Source organism: Muntiacus reevesi, chromosome 3 (assembly GCF_963930625.1).
Source record: "Muntiacus reevesi chromosome 3, mMunRee1.1, whole genome shotgun sequence".
Classification (NCBI taxonomy): Eukaryota; Metazoa; Chordata; class Mammalia; order Artiodactyla; family Cervidae; genus Muntiacus; species Muntiacus reevesi.
The window spans coordinates 123,935,177-123,953,395 of NC_089251.1; the positions used below are offsets into that span (position 1 = coordinate 123,935,177).

An 18,219-nucleotide genomic window follows, 5' to 3' on the forward strand; every position below is an offset into this window, starting at 1 on the left:
GGATGGGTACAGTGGACAGGAAGTAATACCATGATCCCCCAAAACTCTTCAATTTCCCTAATGACAGCAGTACAAAACTTTCTTAAAACAGAGGTTCCCTCAGTTGGTGGCAGTTTCCGCTGTGATTTCTGACACAAATATTACCTAGCATTCTCAGTGGAAAAAACTCAGCTTACCGCCTTTCTCTCTCTTCTGTGTCTCTTACTGTTCACACAGAACACTGCATTTCTGACACCTAGTCACCGAATGTGTTGCGGGTTTTCCCCCACACCAAGAAATTTTGTGCAACACTGATCTCGAGTGGCCTTGACCTTCTGCGGCTTGAAGCAGGATTTCAGTTCCCAGCCAGAGACTGAAGTCAGCCTGAGGCAGTGTGAGCTCGAAATCCTAGCCACTAAACTGCAAGGACAGATAGACAATGGCAAGGCCCTGGCCCTGAATTTCCACATAGAGACAGAAAGTAGTGAAATAAGTAAAGTGTTTATTAAGAGAAGAAAAGAGTACAGTACTTGTGGAGACCACACGAGTAGGGTCAGAGGGAGAATCATGCCCTCATGGTAGTTTAATCATTCTATGGACATTTCTTCCTGGTTTTCTCTGGCCAATCATCTTGCTTTGCTTGGTCCTGAGTCTGTGTTTGATGTATCTCTGGGTTCTCCCAGGTGTGCACTCATATCTCTTAGCCAAGATAGGTTCCAGCAAAGAGGCCTATGGGAAGATTGACATCACCTACTATGGGGTGACACCCCCTCCTTTTGATGTCCGAGGAGACTTTCTGTGCATGTGTGGTTGGGAAGATCTCCTTGACTTCAAGAATGAGGAATGTGTGGTCTTTGATCTCTTATCTGGGAGGATTCAGCTTCTCCTCCCTCCTATTTTGGAGTCTGTGTCCACAGGGGAGGAACTCCAGCTGCTCAGCCTGGGATTCATCTATCTCCTTGCCTCATCACCAGCTGGGTGTCCTAAATGTAACCCAGCTCTAACACTATCTACCTAGAGATTGCATCAGATCTCACATGTTAAGAGCTCAGACCTCCAAGGCAGCCCCCACATCCCACATCAGATGCCAGCCGTAAGTCTAGATTAATTGCCTGTGCTTCTGACCAACCTACTTTACTTTAGAGGTTCCAACAACCCACTCCTTGAACTCAGACACCAGTCGCGAATCCAGGTTGTTACCTGTCCTTGTGATCCACTGGCTGTAAATCACAGGTTCCCATGATCCCTTCTTGGAATTGACTAATTTGCTAAAGCAGGTCACAGAACTCAGAGAATCATTTTGCTCACTAGATCATGGGTTTAGTATAAAAGGATATAACTCAGGAACAGCCAGATGGAAGAGATACTTAGAGCAGGGTATAGGAAAAGAGGACCAATCTCCCCCAGATCTCCATGTGCTCACCAACCCAGAAGTTCTCCAAACCCCGTCCTTTGGGATTTTCATAAAAGCTTCATGACATAGACATGATTGATTAAGTCATTGACTATTAGATATTGATTCAACCTCAAATCCTTCTTGATCTCCCAGTGGTCAAGGAAGTGAAACTGAAAGGTCCAGCTCTCTTATCAGCTGGTTAGTTTTCCTGAAAATCACCCCCCTCCCCACCATCTCTTCTAGGCTTGATAGGAATATTGAATGAGAGAAAGTCTTAAATACTTATGATAGGCCTTTCCTCTTGATCATGACAATAATAGTAGGAAAAATAAAAGCCATCATGAGCATGTGTGCTGTGCTTTGTCACGTCCAACTCTGTGACCACATGGACTGTAGCCAGCCAGGCTCCTCTGTCCATGGGGATTCTCCAGGCAAGAATACTGGAGTGGGTTGCCATGCCCTCCTCCAGGGAATCTTCCCAACCCAGGGATCGAACCCAGGTCTCTTGCATTTTAGGAAGATTCTTCTGAGCTACCAGGGAAGCCCAAGAATAGGAGTGGGAAGCGTATTCCTTCTCCAGGGGAACTCCCAACCCAGAAATCGAACCAGTGTTTCCTGCATTCCAGGCAGATTCTTTACCAGCTGAGCTACCAATTAGCATACATGGGGTAAATGATTTTTAAATGGTAGTGTTTCAAGTTACTACTAGTATTAAATTGTTCGGTGTGCAGATGTTATTTCTACAAGTAAAAATATATGAATTGGTTTTAATACAGCAAATGTTTTAAGATGAAAATAGCAGAAAGAAGGAAGGTGATACGAGGCCAGCAACAGCTCAAAGGCACCTGGTCGGTTGTCTGTAACACAACTTCCAGTGCAATCTGGCACCTCCTATAGAGAAAAAAATATAGTTTGTGACAGTGTCAGCACTGAAAGCAAATGTGAATATAAACATTTTTTGGCCCTGGTTGCTCTGGTGATTAGGAGAGGGATGATTAAAATGGATTATGCTTAGTAGAAAATTAGAGATGAAAATTTTACTGAATTTATCACCTTGGAAAGCCAAGAAGGTATTTGTCTTTCATTCTCAGCATGTGTGATGTCTGATGTATTTTTTGTAGAGTAAGATGACATGAGTTTATTAAACCTACATTCTGTACTTCAAGAAGTCATTGACTATAGGAGAGGTTCTCCTTTAAGATGATTCAATCCCAAACAAAGGTAAGTTGAGGAAATAGTAGTCCCTTACTGTAGGTGCTACTTCTTGTATTATTTCATTTTAGATTTCTTTAATTGCAAGTAGGAGAAATCTTCCCTGGTAAACAAATATATCCAGAGAAGGGAACAGAAGGAAGAATGAAGGGACAGGCTAGCCAAGAACAGGAATGGACTTAGCAGCTCAGGGCAGTGGGAAACAGGAACGGTCTTGGTGTTTGGAACTAATGGGCTGCCCTGTGAGATTTTGGCATCTCTCCTTCACAATTCAGAGTTCTGGAGGGAAGATTTTAATGGGCTGGGGTCACATGTCCTTGACCACAGAAAAGCAGGACCCTTTTAATTATCAGACCCACCAACACTGCTCTTTACACAGAAGGAGAAAGAAGTAAGTCCTCAGAAGGAAATTTACATGCTGATACTAAAAGAAAGCAGGATAGATATGTGTGTGTGTGTGTTAGTCGTTTAGTCCTGTCTGACTCTTTCCTACCCTATGAACTGTAGCCCACCAGGCTCCTCTGTCCTTGGAATTCTCCAGGCAAGAATACTGGAGTGGGTTGCCATTTCCTTCTCCAGGGGATCTTCTCAACCCAGGGTTTCCCATCTGGCAGGCAGATTGTTTACCTTCTGACTTAGGTCAAAAAAACAGCAAATGTTCACTCTGCATGTTCAGTTTCAAGTAGCCAAAGCTTAAGAAAGGAAATAAAAGAATGAGCTGACTATCATTATGGGAAAAATGTATTAAAAGTATATAATTCGTGTTATTAAGTATTTACATTCATGTGTATGTGTTTATGTACACACACACATACCCACATACCTCTCACATTTGATCTGTTAATTTATTTGTGTGACTGTTACAGTACTAAAATAGTGTCAGAGTTTCAGCTGATGGCAGCTTTCATCACAGACTTCATGTAAATTAATCTAAAAATCCGGGCAGTTGGCTCAAAGACATTAATTTCCCTGGTGTCGGGAATACTTGTAATTGGGCTATGATGTATTTTTAATGATATTTATTATCTTTCAAGTGTTTCTAGAAAACTAAGTGAGATGTGTAATTTAATTTGATTTAGACCTTCTTGGATATTTTCTACTTCTTTGCAAGTACCAGTGTTAGGTGAAGATGCAGTCACTTTTCTTTTTTTCATTTGCTAAACAAAAATGAATGAATTTTGACATGCTAAGAAGCATATGTGGTCAAATTACCTTAAAAAAATAAGACTGAGTAGACTTAAATTCAATTTGAAAGTATACCTTCCATCATAGATCCTATAAATCTCTTCAGTTCCTTGATTTTCCTAATGAATTTATGAGTTAATAAAATAGAACATCCTGATTTTCTAACTGTAGGGCTTCCTGGTGGCTCAGACAATAAAGAATCCACCTGAAATGCAGGAGTCCTGGATTCAGTGCCTGGGTTGGGAAGATCCCCTGGAGGAGGGCATATGCGGCAACCCACTCCAGTATTCTCGCCTGGAGAATCCCCATGGACAGAGGAGCCTGGCAGGCTGCAGTCCACGGAGTCACAAAGAGTCAGACACAACTGAGCAACTAAGCACAGAATAGAATATCCTGATTTTTCTAACTATAAAAACTGACACGAAAAATTTTTCTAACACAGAATATTGTGTTGAATAATATGATTATAATCATCCTATTTGCCAACAACAAGTTTAACCTGATTTATTTCACTGACATGGACCAGGACATTTGAAGAGTTACTACTGGCTGATTTCTTCCGAGGTCTCTGTCCATTTTTGTTACCAAGGGAACCGTTTCCAAATTCAGCTTAATCTGAGTTTGCCCAGCTGTACAGTTCTTAACTTTGAGTTAGCTGGTGTTTTTCCATTCTCACGAAACTATGTGCTTGAAGACAGAGAAAAGGTTAAAGGGTCAGCATACGATGGCTTATTCCTTACTTAATCATTTCCTTTTCCATAAGAAGAGCTAGTCTTGCTTTCTGAAACTCAGACATTTGAGAGGTTGTCTGGTGGAACTCCCTTTGATGAAAGGCTGAATTAAATCTGTCACACGACCACAGGCTGACAGCTGTGGCCGTGGATCCAGCTGCACACGCTCTCTGCAATTTTCTTGTTTGTTTTAAACACAAATAGTGTGGAAGTTGGTTCCATTCCAGTTACATAAAGGTCAGAGGGTCCTGATGAACTTAAGATCTAACAAATCCATGTGTCATTTAGATCTTTTATTTCCTTTAAGAAATGTAATCCGTTATCTTGATAACACTGAAATTAATTAACAGCTGTGTTCTTTCTAGTTTGTTTTGGCGACATGGAGATTGGTTAGTTTTTTTTGTTTTTTTATTTTTTTGAGGTCTGTCTATAAAGACCCTGTGGATCCTCACCCTTAGCTATTTGTCTATGTGTCAGAATGTGAAGACAATGTTCATTTGCATCGCATGCCCTACAATAGGCTTCTGTATTGGTCCTGAAGTAAATCCTGTTTTTATTTGTTTTTCTGGGTCACTAGCCAGGATGAATAGTTTTGTCAGCTGACGAAGACATTCAGATATAGAATTATAAATACTCAAATTAGAATAAAGATCCGGATATCTGAAAGTAACAGGGGTGATCAAGGAAAATAGAGGAAGTCTAAACTAACATCACAGGAGGTACTGCATGTCACAGAAAAAATATGAAGTATCTCAAACGTAGGGGGAAATTTTCTTTGCATAATAATGTTTCTTGAAAAGATAAGATTTTTTTGAAAAGCAAAACCAAGCAACTAGTTTAGATCAACAAACTAGAGTAACCCTAATGGTGAGTAACCAAGGTTTGGCTCCCTAATTACACTAAACAGCACAAATATGTGGCCCTAAACTCAAGGTGTTTGCTATGGAGACAGTTCTCCATTTCTCATCCCGTCAGACCCATTTCAAACCCTTAGCCATCCTGTTAATTTCTGTTGCTAGCAAACTTGACTTGCATATGTGTAGGTTAGAACTCCAGAAAGAAATTCTAACTTTGATTGTTGTCTAGATATTTATCTTGACATGCGTGTAGGTTAGAGCTCCAGAAAGAAATTCTAACTTTGATTGTTGTCTAGATATTTATCTTGGCAAAGCTAGTGAGTTTAATGCTAAACTAGTCCTAAATTTAATCCTTTCCTTTTGATCTGAAAATATAAATACAAGAAAATTTTTTCTAGGCTGATTTCTCAAGGAAAATAAAAGGCAGAATTTCAAAGTGACTTTCATTTGCTGATATACATAATTAGGTAGATTGCCTTTCTTTTTACTCAGCGTAGGACAGCCTGACTTGATTCAGAAGATACTATACACAGAGGAGACACAGCCCTATTTTTAATTTCAGTGCTTTCCCTTATGTTATTACTTCTTTGCTTCCAATAGAATCACTAAATATCAAGGTTTGTTTGTTTCTAAAGGAAATTTAGATAATAAACATTAAAAGCATGTAGGACAGTTTCTAGCACATGAAAAATTTAGTATCGTTGGTTTGGTTGGTTTGACTTGATATTAGGATATATTTTGGGGTAAATGTGTGTGGTTATTTTCAATCATTTTTTAGTAAAGAGAAATCTGTATTTGCCTGGCATTGGTGGTTCCCTTAACACCCTCACATACTTGTCTCTTTGATCTTTTTAACAACACTGCCGAAAGCAGGAAGTTGCTCTTTGATTTGAGTCAGTCTCACTAAGTCTCAATTTAAATGACTGTTCAAGTTACTTAGCTGGGAGGTAAAAGATCCTGGGCTTCCAACTAGAGATTCTGACTTCTGATCATTTACAAGGGGGTCCAATGCACAGAACTGTTTAAGAAACTTAACAGGTGTTTACGGTTCCCTACAGAGCTCAAAATACTTTCGATAATAAATTGCTAATTGTTTTTCCCTTTCTTGCTGACATTAGCTTCTAGAAGCACATACATAATCTGTAATTATTTTCCCTGGTCTCCTATCACCAGTGTTTTATTTCTCTTTTTTTAATTACTTGAAGTTGTTAGTGGTTCAACTTCATGCACTTTTCTAGTTTCCCTCTTTGGTGAATTTTCAAAGGATAAACACTCTTAAAACCAAGCAACTCCCCAGTGTTTTCACAGAAGCATGAGAGTGTTGAAAGACCAAGTTCATTTTTACCACGATGAAACAAATGGTCATTAAAGAGAATTTGGAAAATGCAAAAACTCAAGATAGCAAAATCCTAAATCCCATCTAAATAAAATTGATAACACATGGAGATATATTTCTAGATTTTTTTCCTCTAAATTTTTAAAATCTTGTGCAGTTATTCACTGTGCAGTATTTAATCCCACTTTTACTTAGAAACAATGCATGAGAAATTGTGCTTGTTTTAACAAGCATATATATTTTTTCTTAGAATGGATGTGCCGTAATTTTCTAGTCATTCCTTACCTTTAATAATTTATTGTTTCACATTTTTAGCTGTCCTTGTCCTTCAGATTTTATTACCTGTCAAAGATCTAGGTGTTCTGAACTCAGATTCTGTCACGGTATGTGAGAATCTAGAACCATTGTCAGGATAAATGTGACCTCCTTTCATTGCCTTTCTTTTTGCAGCAATGCCATATTGAACATGGACTCCAGCCTCCTCACATTCTCCCACGAAAGCCAATCACGTGCAAAATGTTGTAGCTTAACTACCTTTACTGAATATTTGAAAAGTTACAAGAGGAAATCATGGCATGTACCACACAGTTACTCACTGATTTTTTTTTTCCAACTCCTATCCTATTTTCAATGTCTTTTTAGATAAAGCCTCCACCAGCCTGCCTGCCTTTCTTAGCCCTCTTTGATTAAGGCAAATGTATTTTCTCTGTCTTGTTACAAAGGGAATATTGCAAAGATATTCTTGTTTCATCTTAGATTATATGTGTGACTATTTCTTTAAAATTAATGTCCTAGATGAAATCATAAAAACTTATTTATTCAACATATATTTATTGAATACCTACTATTTGCTCTCTGTATCCATTAAATTTACAAAAGTGCTTTAAATCTATGACGAGTGAAAATTTAAAACTCATGGCCTTTATCTACTCAACACTTATGTAATAAGTACTATGGGTATAGTGTTGTTCTAAGAGCATAGCAAATATTACCTCATTTAATCTTACAATGCAGCTCCTACTAAAATGTCCGTTTTACAGGTTGGGAAACTAGAGGTACAGTCTGACGATGTTGTTCAATCACTCAGTCGTGTCCAACTCTTTGGGACCCCACGGACTGCACACCAGTCTTCTCTGTCCTTCACTGACTCCCAGAGTTTGCTCAAACTTATATCCATTGAGTCAGTGATGCCATCATCCTTTGCTACCCCCTTTTTCTCCTGCCTTCCATCTTTCCAGCATCAGGGTCTTTTCTAATGAGTTGGCTCTTGACATCAGGTGGCCAAAGTATTGGAGCTTCAGCTTCAGCATTAGTCCCTCTGATGAGTATTCAGGGTTGACTTCCTTCAGGACTGACAGTTAATCTAATTTTAGTTAATCTAACTAAAAAAACGCGTCCCAAATTCCATAGCCCATAAGTTTCAATGCCAGGACTAGGAGCACTGGAATTCTGGTTCTGGAATGCATGTTACACTCTCTGTTGCATCTCAGCATGGAAAACATATATTCATAGCTCCCTAAAACAAGGCTGGGTGGTCTAGGTTCTTTCTTAGATTCCAGAGAAAGGTCTAGGTCGAACATTAAGTCACTGGATTTTTTATGCATTACGTACTTCAAATGCTTAGATTCTCAGTGTCTAAGTACTTCTATACTCATTTGATTTTGAATTATAATTATGAAAATAATTCAGATCTTTGTGATGGAACACTGTGTTCCTGAAATTAGAATTTTTAGCTAAAGCATGGACAGTGCTTACTTGGACCAGTAAACAGCTCCTGGCAGCCTTGGTTGTTACCAAGATGGTAGGTTTACCAACTGCAAGGCTTAAACTTGGGCTGTTGTTCCATGAGAAGTTGTGGAATAAGGAGCAGGGAAGAAAGCATTTGTTTTCGTGACAGGAGCCCATTCTTCTGCTGTGAAGGCGAATTGGAAGAGAGCTGTGGGTTTGGGGGGAGTAGATCAAACAAATGTCTTCATACCATATCAGGAGAATAGCCCTATTCCCACGGCGATACAGCACCAGCTCTGCCACATAATAATGGGCACTGGTGGGTGCCTTTTCCCATGCCTCGAGTGATTTTTAGAACAGCTAATGAAATTCATTACTCATCTGAGAGGAAAAGAGTAAGAGTAAAAAGCGCTATAAAAATCCAATCCAATTCAGAGTAATCTTGGCACATACCTTCTCCCAGTTGGTGCATTTCCAAAAGCAAGAAGCACATTAAATTCAGGAGGGACAACCCAACCGTTGTAAAGCTGTAAATCTATGCTGCTCAGTCCCCAGTTTCACTCAACGTCTCTGTAAGGAGCAGTAGTGAGAAATTAACTGATCCCATCACCCTTGTATACATCTGTCTCTTTGACCAAAACGCAGAACCAACAGCTCTCTTGCTCCAGAGAGAACTACTGGTTGCGTAACCTGGATTCTCACCATCACAGATGCAGAAAGCATCCTTGGCAAGCATCACCAAATCCCAGGCTCTAGGTACTATGGAAGGTATCAGGGTTATTTTTATGTGTAAACCCCATATATTCCAAATAATGAAACATTGAACATCTTGAATATTACACACCATTTAACACATTCACTGGAAAGATAGGATTTTACTTATCCCGCAGAGTCCAAAACTTGATAAATTATATGAAGCAGAGCTGCTAGGCTTTGCAGCCCCAAGTCAGGACAACCTCAGTGTAATGTTTTAAACAGGAAAGGTTTAATAATGTCATTCATTGATTATCTGGCATGTCAGAGCCTGGAATGAATAAGTAAAAATATACCTTCCAACAGATGCTTACAGGCAATGCCATTTATTGTGTATATTAAGAAGAGTGTAGGATTTAGTTTTCCTATGGTCTTTTTAATAATCCATGATTTTGAATTTTGGTTTTCCTATAGTACTAATTTAGGTGGGATTAATTTTGAATAGAGTTTGAACCCTAGTATAATAGATAAAAAGATCATCTTCTTTGAAAGGTATCCTTGACATGGTGTTGTTTATTAATGCTCTAGTTTTTGACTAATGGGAGATAAAACTAAAAGGAATGAGAACAAGATTGTAGAAGACCTTCTAGAGCATCCTTATGTCATTTGCCTTAACCAATAAATTGCCACGTGCACCAAACCATACTTGCACACTCCTATTCATGCTGGTGTGAAAAAGGGAGAGAAAAGAGAAAGTGTTAGCACTCACATCTTGAGCTGTTGGTAGGACATGAGACACTTGCTCTGAAGAAAGTGAGGAAACAGGGTGTAACCCACCGAGTTGATGGCAGAGATAAAATACACTAACTCTCTATAATGCATTTTGTTTTACTTGCTACATTTCCTACACATTATTGGGCGGAGGGGGAAGAAGTTCCAGAATAACCCAGGTGTTTCAAACTTGAAGGCTTATTGGGGCAGCTGACAATATAAATGTGACATTATGATACAAATGAACTTATTTACAAAACAGATATAGACTGAAAGTCTTAGAGTACTTATGATTACTAGGGGGAAGGGGCAGGGGAGTAAGGATAGTTAGGGAGTTTGCTATTGACATATACACACTGCTATGTTTAAAACAGATAACCATTGAGGTTATAATTTATGGCACAGGGCACTCTGCTCAATGTTATGTAATAACCTAACTGAACCACTTTGCTGAACACCTGAAACTAACACGACATTGTTAATCAAATATACTCCAATATAAAATAAAAAGTTAAAAAAAATTAAATTAAAAGAAAATGACAAATGTGATATTGTAGGGTAAGAGGCAATAGGCTATTGAGGACTACTCAATACCACTACTCAGACACTCAAAGAGAACTAAAAATGTAATAAATGAGCCAAAAGCCACATCTGGAGCCTACATTTGCCTCTTTAGCTATCAATCTCTGCTCCTTGGAATTAATTTTTGCCTGGGAAAATAAGCAATTGGAACTTAAAATAAGTCTATAATAGAATACTCATATCAAAAGGCAGGGAAAAGATACTAGAAGGACTTTTTAAAAAAAAAAAATTACCCCTCATGCCATAGTGTCTCTGTATTTTCTACTTGAAAATATCTTTCACTAAATAGATTATGTTGGGCAAGTAAATTTCTTTTCTCCCAACTCCACATGGAGTTCTGTATTTTCATTTGCTAAATCAGCAATCTTAATTGAAGGGCCCTTCCAGAGTGAGTATTCACTTTTCATAGTCCTCAGTTTAGTTAAGCGTTTGTAGAATGGGTTTGGTTTGATTTTAATGCAGAAAGCACATAGAAATTCTTGTTGTTGGTCCACTGTGTTACATTTTGCTTTGTTTGTATTTGGAGAAAACATTGACCTCTACTTTGAGGAGCTCATTAGCAGTTGTTAAAATATCGGTAACAGTTTCTAGAGCTTTACCAGCACATATCTTCCAAAGAAGGCTTTAGAAATTGAAGCTAAATCTGCAGCTTTGCAGAGTGGGGAGGCATGGGGTGATGGGAAATGGTCTATTGATGTCATTGACATGGCAGTGAAAAAAATTTTTTTTCTCATTTATGAGGAAAAGGGCGCAACAGAGGATGAGATGCTTGGATGGCATCACCAACTCGATGGACATGAGTTTGAGTAGGCTCCAGGAGTTGGTGATCGGACAGGGAGGCCTTGCATGCTGTAGTCCACAGGGTCACAAAGAGTGAGCGGCTTGACTGAGCGACTTAACTGAACTGATGGGATCACTTTAGCATGCGTATTTCATGGCAACCACTCTAGCTTCCAGGAGCCCCCAGATAATCCAATCGTCTCTTTTTATTCAGTTTGCATGAATGCTTCATCCAAGGGCTAAGGGAACTCACACTGTGTCCTTGGTCTTCTGTAATATTTTATTCTTTATTTTGGACTCCAAGTTTCTCACTTTGTGAGTTCTGTTTGGGATAAACACATCAACCACAGAATGAAACAACCGCCTTCCTCCCACTGGCATTTATTTCTTGGGCAGCTTCTCTGAGGAAAGTGCTTTCCCCTTGGCTTCAGGACTATAATGTGATGAGATTATCTGGCTATTTTTTCAGACTCTTCTCCATTTTCACCACACTGCATCCATAATAATTGTGTTGTTCTATTTTACTAGAGAATTACCCAACTTCTGTCTATATCAGCAAAGAGGCTTAAAGCCAAGCAATTAATCCTGACATAGGATCCATGTTTCAGTGACAACTAAGATAGTCTGTAATACTTTGATTGCTAGCAAGGAGACAGTGTTTTGAAATAGACCCAAGTAGACCTCTCAAGGAAGTAACTAATTCACCAAAAATGATGATGATCATCATAATACTAGAGCAGGTAAGCAGAAGGCCTTTCTTCATACTGACAAAGATCAAATTTACACAACTGTCTACTCCAGGGACGTGACAGGGCTGAAAACCATGTGCATGAGGGGCTTGGTGCCAACAGCTTAAGTTACTGAGTGAGATATCAGGTACGTCAAGATCTCATATTATTTCAGATCTGGAAATAATACTTTGGTGGCTTCGCTCCAGATGTCTGGAGTCTGCATGACTCCCCTAGAAGGACTGCACTGTGTCAAAGCTTTGGTGGTTCTAAGAAATGAACTCCAACCAGATGTTGAGAAGAAGCAAGATTTTACCTGTCACTGGTTAATGTGATATTTTCTTTGTCTACAGCAAGAAAAGCCTCGGCTTCTTGAGCCTTTGGATTATGAAACTGTCATTGAAGAACTTGAAAAGACCTATCAGAATGATCCCCTTCGAGATCTCCTCTTCTTCCCCAGTGACGACTTTTCAGTAAGTGTTATCTTTTCAAGCCGTCAGATATTGGGTCACTGTCTTTCCTTATAGACTTGGGGAGCTCAGCCTTCTTCCTGTGGTCATCGTGTTTCACCATCATCACGGAGGGAACTATCATTGTCATCATAGTGATGTCACTATCATCATAGTGATGTCACTATCATCATATCTGATGATAGAAAGTGCCCAGGGCCTTCTAATGTTGGCAGATTGGCGGCTCAGTGATACAGTGGCCACTTGGGATGGGAGGGGCATGGGGTGCTGCCTGGCTCCAGGGGTACTTGTGTCCTTGTCAATATCTGGGTTTCTCACCACTTACCTGGCCTCACAGAGCACTCTCTCCTTTAAGCCATTTGTAACTGAAAGCTTCTAAGCAACTGAAACCAGCCAATAGAAGAGGTGGGAATCTCCTGGCCATAAAGATACAATTCTTTAAAAAATTTACCCTTAATCTTGGTTGTCCTTTGTTGAGCGTTGTGGACAAGGAAAGGTGGGCAAAGTGTATCTTCACGGAAAGGTTTGTGATCTGAGACATGTCTCCTTTAGGACAGCGCTCACAGACACACAGAGGGTAGTGGAGTGAATGAATAAAAAGGAGATTCATTTTGGAGACACGCACAGTAAAATTACGGATGATGAGCACCCAGGTGTCCCAAACATTCCATCTCTGGTCATCTAAAACGTGTTTAAATTCTTAGTGAATATCTGTATAACAGAGATCTCAATGGGCAGATAGCAAGGTTTGCTTTTTTTTTTTTTTTTTTTCCTAAGAGAAAAGTAGTCTTAAGCATTACAAACCTGATCATCTTTAAGTAGATGAAAAGGCAACTTCAAGGTAACCTTGAGAAACAGCCATTGTCCCTGGAAGCCTCTGACAAATTGCTGGGGCCCCAGGTCTGACACTTCCTCATGCAACCTCAAACCCCCATTCTTTCTCGTGTGTTTGGGACAGACCTGGCTTCTGGCTTCTAAAGGTTTGTTTTTTTCACATTTATCCATGGATTAATAAAAAAGTAGCTATCTGGAAGTCAACAATTTTCTGTTCCAAGTACCAAGAGTAATGGGAGAAAGAAGACAGATTTGTAGGCAATAAAAAGAAACTCTTCCAATCTGTTTTTTGGACTTTTAAATGTTTCTCACTTGAGCATTTGACACCTTTAAGAGAGACTTATCTTAGGCAGAAATCTCATTTCCGTGGTCAGATCAGGCCACAGGGCCTGAACTGCTAGCACAAAGTTGAACCAAGTTTCATTTTTTAATTCCACATCCTCCTTTTCTTTCAAACCAAAGGTAAACTTTGATGAACAGTCTCTTTTTGTCGAGCAGCATACACAAAAAAAATGACACAAAAAAGGGAGCCCCTTTTCTCCTAGCTTTGTTATTGAGAAATATGTCAAAAGCTACTCCAAGTTCCCCCAACTCAAAAAGAGAGTTGAGGGGCTTCCATCGCGGTCCTGTGGTTAAAACTTTGTGCTTTCACTGAAGGTGGCGTGGCTTAATCCCTAGTCTGGTAACTAAGATCCCACATGCCATACTGCAAGGCCAAAATAAATTATATAAAATATATATTTTAAAAAAGAGAGTAGAGGCATGTGGGTTTCCCTGGTAATTCAGCTGGAAAAGAATCTGCCTGCAATGCAAGAGACCCCAGTTCGATTCCTGGGTCGGGAAGATCCCCTGGCGAAGGGATAGGCCACACACTCCAGTAATTTTGGGATTCCCTGGTGGCTCAGATGGTAAAGAATCTGCCTGCAGTGCGGGAGACCTGGATTTGATCCCTGGGTTGGGAAGATCCCCTGGAGGAGGGCATGGCAACCCACTCCAGTATCTTGCCTGGAGAGTCCCCATGGACAGAGGTGCCTGGCAGGTTACAGTCCATGGAGTCACAAAGAGTTAAACACAACAAAGCGAATAAGCGCAGAGGCATATAGATGCAATGTAACATTTCATTAATTTGAATCCATTTTTTGGGCATCTTTCCTCATTCATTTAAATAAACGCTGGTCTGATTACATCCTTTGCTATCCTTAATGCTATAAACAAAGGATATCAAAACATACTTTGTTATTTTCCTGAGATAAACATTTCAATAAATACACTGAGTTCTTTCGCCTTGTATGTGCTAAAGACCCTTCTATGACCACCCCCTTTGCCTTCCAAATGAAGTGCTTTGCAAGGGATTTTCCAAAATCTGGTACTCAGCCACTTCTCAAAGCCATGGTCTTCCTCCCCCACCGAACCCCCCTACCCTGCCATATAGTCATCCTCAGTCCCAGCAGGGGTAAAATACTAGCACAGTTCTGAATGGAACACTCTGTCACTCTCACAAAGTGGCCTTCCTTTATTCATTCAACAAATTAGAAACTGTAATACCGAATGCTGGATATTAATCTCAGAGTGGGAAAATAGCAGTGATTAGGCAGAAATTACCTTGTTTTAATGAAGCTTGCCTTCTGGTAGAAGGAATCAGGCAAAAAAAAAAAAAAAAAGGACAGTAAATAAATTAATCAACAAGATAATTTGGGTAAAGACCAGAGTTCTGTGAAGAATGAACAGGGCCAAGTAATAGAAATAACGAGGGGAAGAGCTAAGCTGGACTGGATGCTCAAGGGCACCTCTGACAAGCTGACATTTGAGCTGAGGTCTGAATTCCCAAGGAGGACCAGCCCTGCTAAAAGCGGAGAAAGGAAGGAGGGTTTCAGGCTGCAGGACGTTGCTGCAAAGGCCCTGGAGAGATCTGAGATTGAAGAGCGGTATGGGTGGACCAAGAGAGTGGTCAGAGTTGAGGTCAGGCAAGGACAAGGTAAGACATTCGCGTTTTATCTGAAAGGCAAGTGGCAGGTCACTGGAGTGTTTCAAGAACAGCAACACATGACCTGGTGTATGTCATTAAAAGCTCATCTGGTCTGTGTAGGGAACACACATAACAGGGGGTAGATGAAGCTGGGAGTGCAAACGGGAGCATAGCTTGCAATTAGCAGGTGTTCAAGAGACATTGGACGCCACGCTCTTATCAGAAAATATCATATTAGACAAACAGCTAAATTTTCATTTGCATGAAGCAGTGTTTTGACAAACAAAAGGATAGTGTTGAATATTATTACATCAAGTTGCTGGCTTTTGAACAGTACTCAGGTGAATTGTTTTCCCGCTTTCCTACTCTACAAAGTAAGGGTTGACAAACTATGGTTTATGGGTGGCCTGTCACCGAAATTGGCATGTCTCATAACTAAGAATGGTTTTTATGTTTTTTGAAAACAGCACCCTATTTAATTTTCTTCAAAGAATTTTGTTAAATAGTTGAAGGGGAGAAAAAGAATATTTTATAATCCCTGAAAATTATATGAAATTTGTATTTGGGTATCCATAAAGTTTTATTTGCACCCAGCGATCCCCTTTCATTCAGCTGTTGTCAGTGGCTGCTTTCATGAAACGGCTGCAGAGTTACAACAGAGGTGCAGCCCAGGGGGGCTCAGTGGTAAAGAATCCACCCGCCGATGCAGGAGACGCAGATTTGACCCCTGGGTCTGGGGGTCTCCCCAGAGGAGGAACTGGCAACCCACTCCTGTATTCTTGCCTGTACAATCCCATGGACAGAGGAACCTGGTGGGCTACAGTCCATGGGGTCGCAAGAGTCGGACAGGACTTGACCACAAGTACGAGCAGTAATTGCAACAGAAAGAGAGGGCCCTAAGGGATTTACTATCGGACCCTTTACAGAAGAAGTTTGGGAATCCCCACTATACATTACCACCTCATTTGTTTTGGGGGTTTTCTCCTCTCCTTCTGTGTAAAGTGAAAAGTGAAAGTCGCTTAGTCGTGTCCGACTCTTTGAGACTCCATGGACTGTCCATGGAATTCCCCAGGCCAGAATACTGGAGTGGTAGCCTTTCCCTTCTCCAGGGGATCTTCCCAACCCAGGGATCGGACCCAGGTGTCCTGCACTGCAGGCGGATTCTTTACCAGCTGAGCCACAGGGGAAGCCCAAGAACACTGAAGTGGGTAGCCTATCCCTTCTCCAAGGGATCTTGCCGACCCAGGAATCGAACCGGGGTCTCTGTTCTAGTCTCTGTTCTAGGCGGATTCTGTGTAAAACCCTTCCTTAAATGCCCTCTGCCACTGTGTGCTCCATCCACAGCCTGCATCACATTCAGAGGTGTAGCTCAGCAACAGCAAGGCTTCCGTTTACCTGGCTAGGGTATCATTTTCCAGGCCCATTCTTGAGTAATGGGTAAGGATTCTCTGGGCTTCCCAGGTGGCGGCTCAGAATGAAAGGAGGGGAGGCAGTCCCAAGCTCCCCACTCTGCTTCCAAATATCCTTTCTGGTTGTGCCTTATGGCTGGAAGAATCCAGCTCACTTCTGTGTTTCCACGTTACCAAGCACCCACACTGCAGCAGACATGATTCATCACTTGGTTTGTTTAATCAATATTTATTCAGCACCCACGAGGCGCTGAATATAGAATAGCACTTCCTAGACAAGAGAGACTGACAAGAAAAGCCAAAGCCCTGTGTTTAAGGAGTGTGTGCCCTAATATGGATGAAAACTAAAGTTGATTAAGAAGGCTTGTGGTGAAGAAATAGCAAGAGACAAGGGCTTGATCTCGTCCTCGACACCCCTTAAAGCAGATAATTTTTTACCAAGGCAGTATTCCATGTACACTGCTGGCCCAAGCCATTATCATCCTTTTTCACCTGTATCCCCAGAAATAGCCTTTGACTGGTCTTCCTGCGTCCTTCTTTGCCTTGCTTTGATTTATTCAAAGGAAGCTTTTGGAAATACAATCAGATAATGCCATGGACCTGGAACAATGAACTGGTTCAAAATTGAGAAAGGAGGACGTCAAGGCTGTGTATTGTCACCCTGCTTATTTAACTTATATGCATAGTACATCATGAGAAATGCTGGGCTGAATGACTCACAAGCTGGAATCAATATTGCCGGTGAATGATCAACAACCTTAGATATGCAAATGATGCCACTCTAATGGCAGAAAGTGAAGAGGAGCTAAAAAGCCTCTTGATGAAGGAGGAAAGCAAAAAAGTTGGCTTAAAACTCAACTTTCAGAAAACGAAGATCATGGCATCGTTGCCATCACTTGATGGCAAATAGATGGGGAAAAAGTGGAAACAGTGACAGGTTTTATTTTCTTGGGCATCAGAATCACTGTGGATGGTGACTGCAGCCTTGAAATTAGAAGACACGTCCTCTTCCCTAGTGGCTCAGATGGTAAAGAATCTATGCAATGCAGAAGACCCAGGTTCGATCCCTGGATCGGGAAGATCCCCTGGAGAAGGAAATGACAACCCACTCCAATATTCTTGCCTGGAGAATTACATGAACAGAAAAGCCTGGAAGGCTATAGTCCATGGGATCACAAATAGTCAGACACAACTGAGTGACTAACACTTTCACTTTCACTTTCCTCTTTGGAAGAAAAGTTATGGCAAACCAGGACAGGATGTTAAAAAGCAAAGGCATCACTTTGCTGACAAAAGTCTGTAGTCAAAACTATGGTTTTTCCAGTAGTCATGTATGCATCTGAGAATTAGACCATGAAGAACACTGAGTGCTGAAGAATTGATGCTTTGGAACTGTGCTACTGGGGAAGACTCATGACAGTCCCTTAAACAGCAAGAAGATCAAACCAGTCAGCCCTAAAGGAAATCAACCCTGAATATTCATTGGAAGGATTGGTGCTGAAGCTGAAGCTCCAATACTTAGGCCACCTGATGTGAAGACCTGAGTCGTTGGAAAAGACCCT

At 40.6% G+C, this 18,219-nt stretch overlaps 1 protein-coding gene across 7 annotated transcripts in view; it reads left to right on the forward strand.

The window, feature by feature from the left end:
* The window catches only part of DOCK10 (dedicator of cytokinesis 10), a 295,733-nt gene that overhangs the window by 114,926 nt on the left and 162,588 nt on the right, over positions 1 to 18,219 (forward strand). For all 7 annotated transcript variants that reach the window (XM_065930453.1, XM_065930455.1, XM_065930452.1 and 4 more), the window contains exon 2: positions 12,332 to 12,451. In XM_065930453.1, the coding sequence (XP_065786525.1) occupies positions 12,332 to 12,451 (120 nt within the window). The remainder of the gene's footprint in view (positions 1 to 12,331; positions 12,452 to 18,219) is intronic.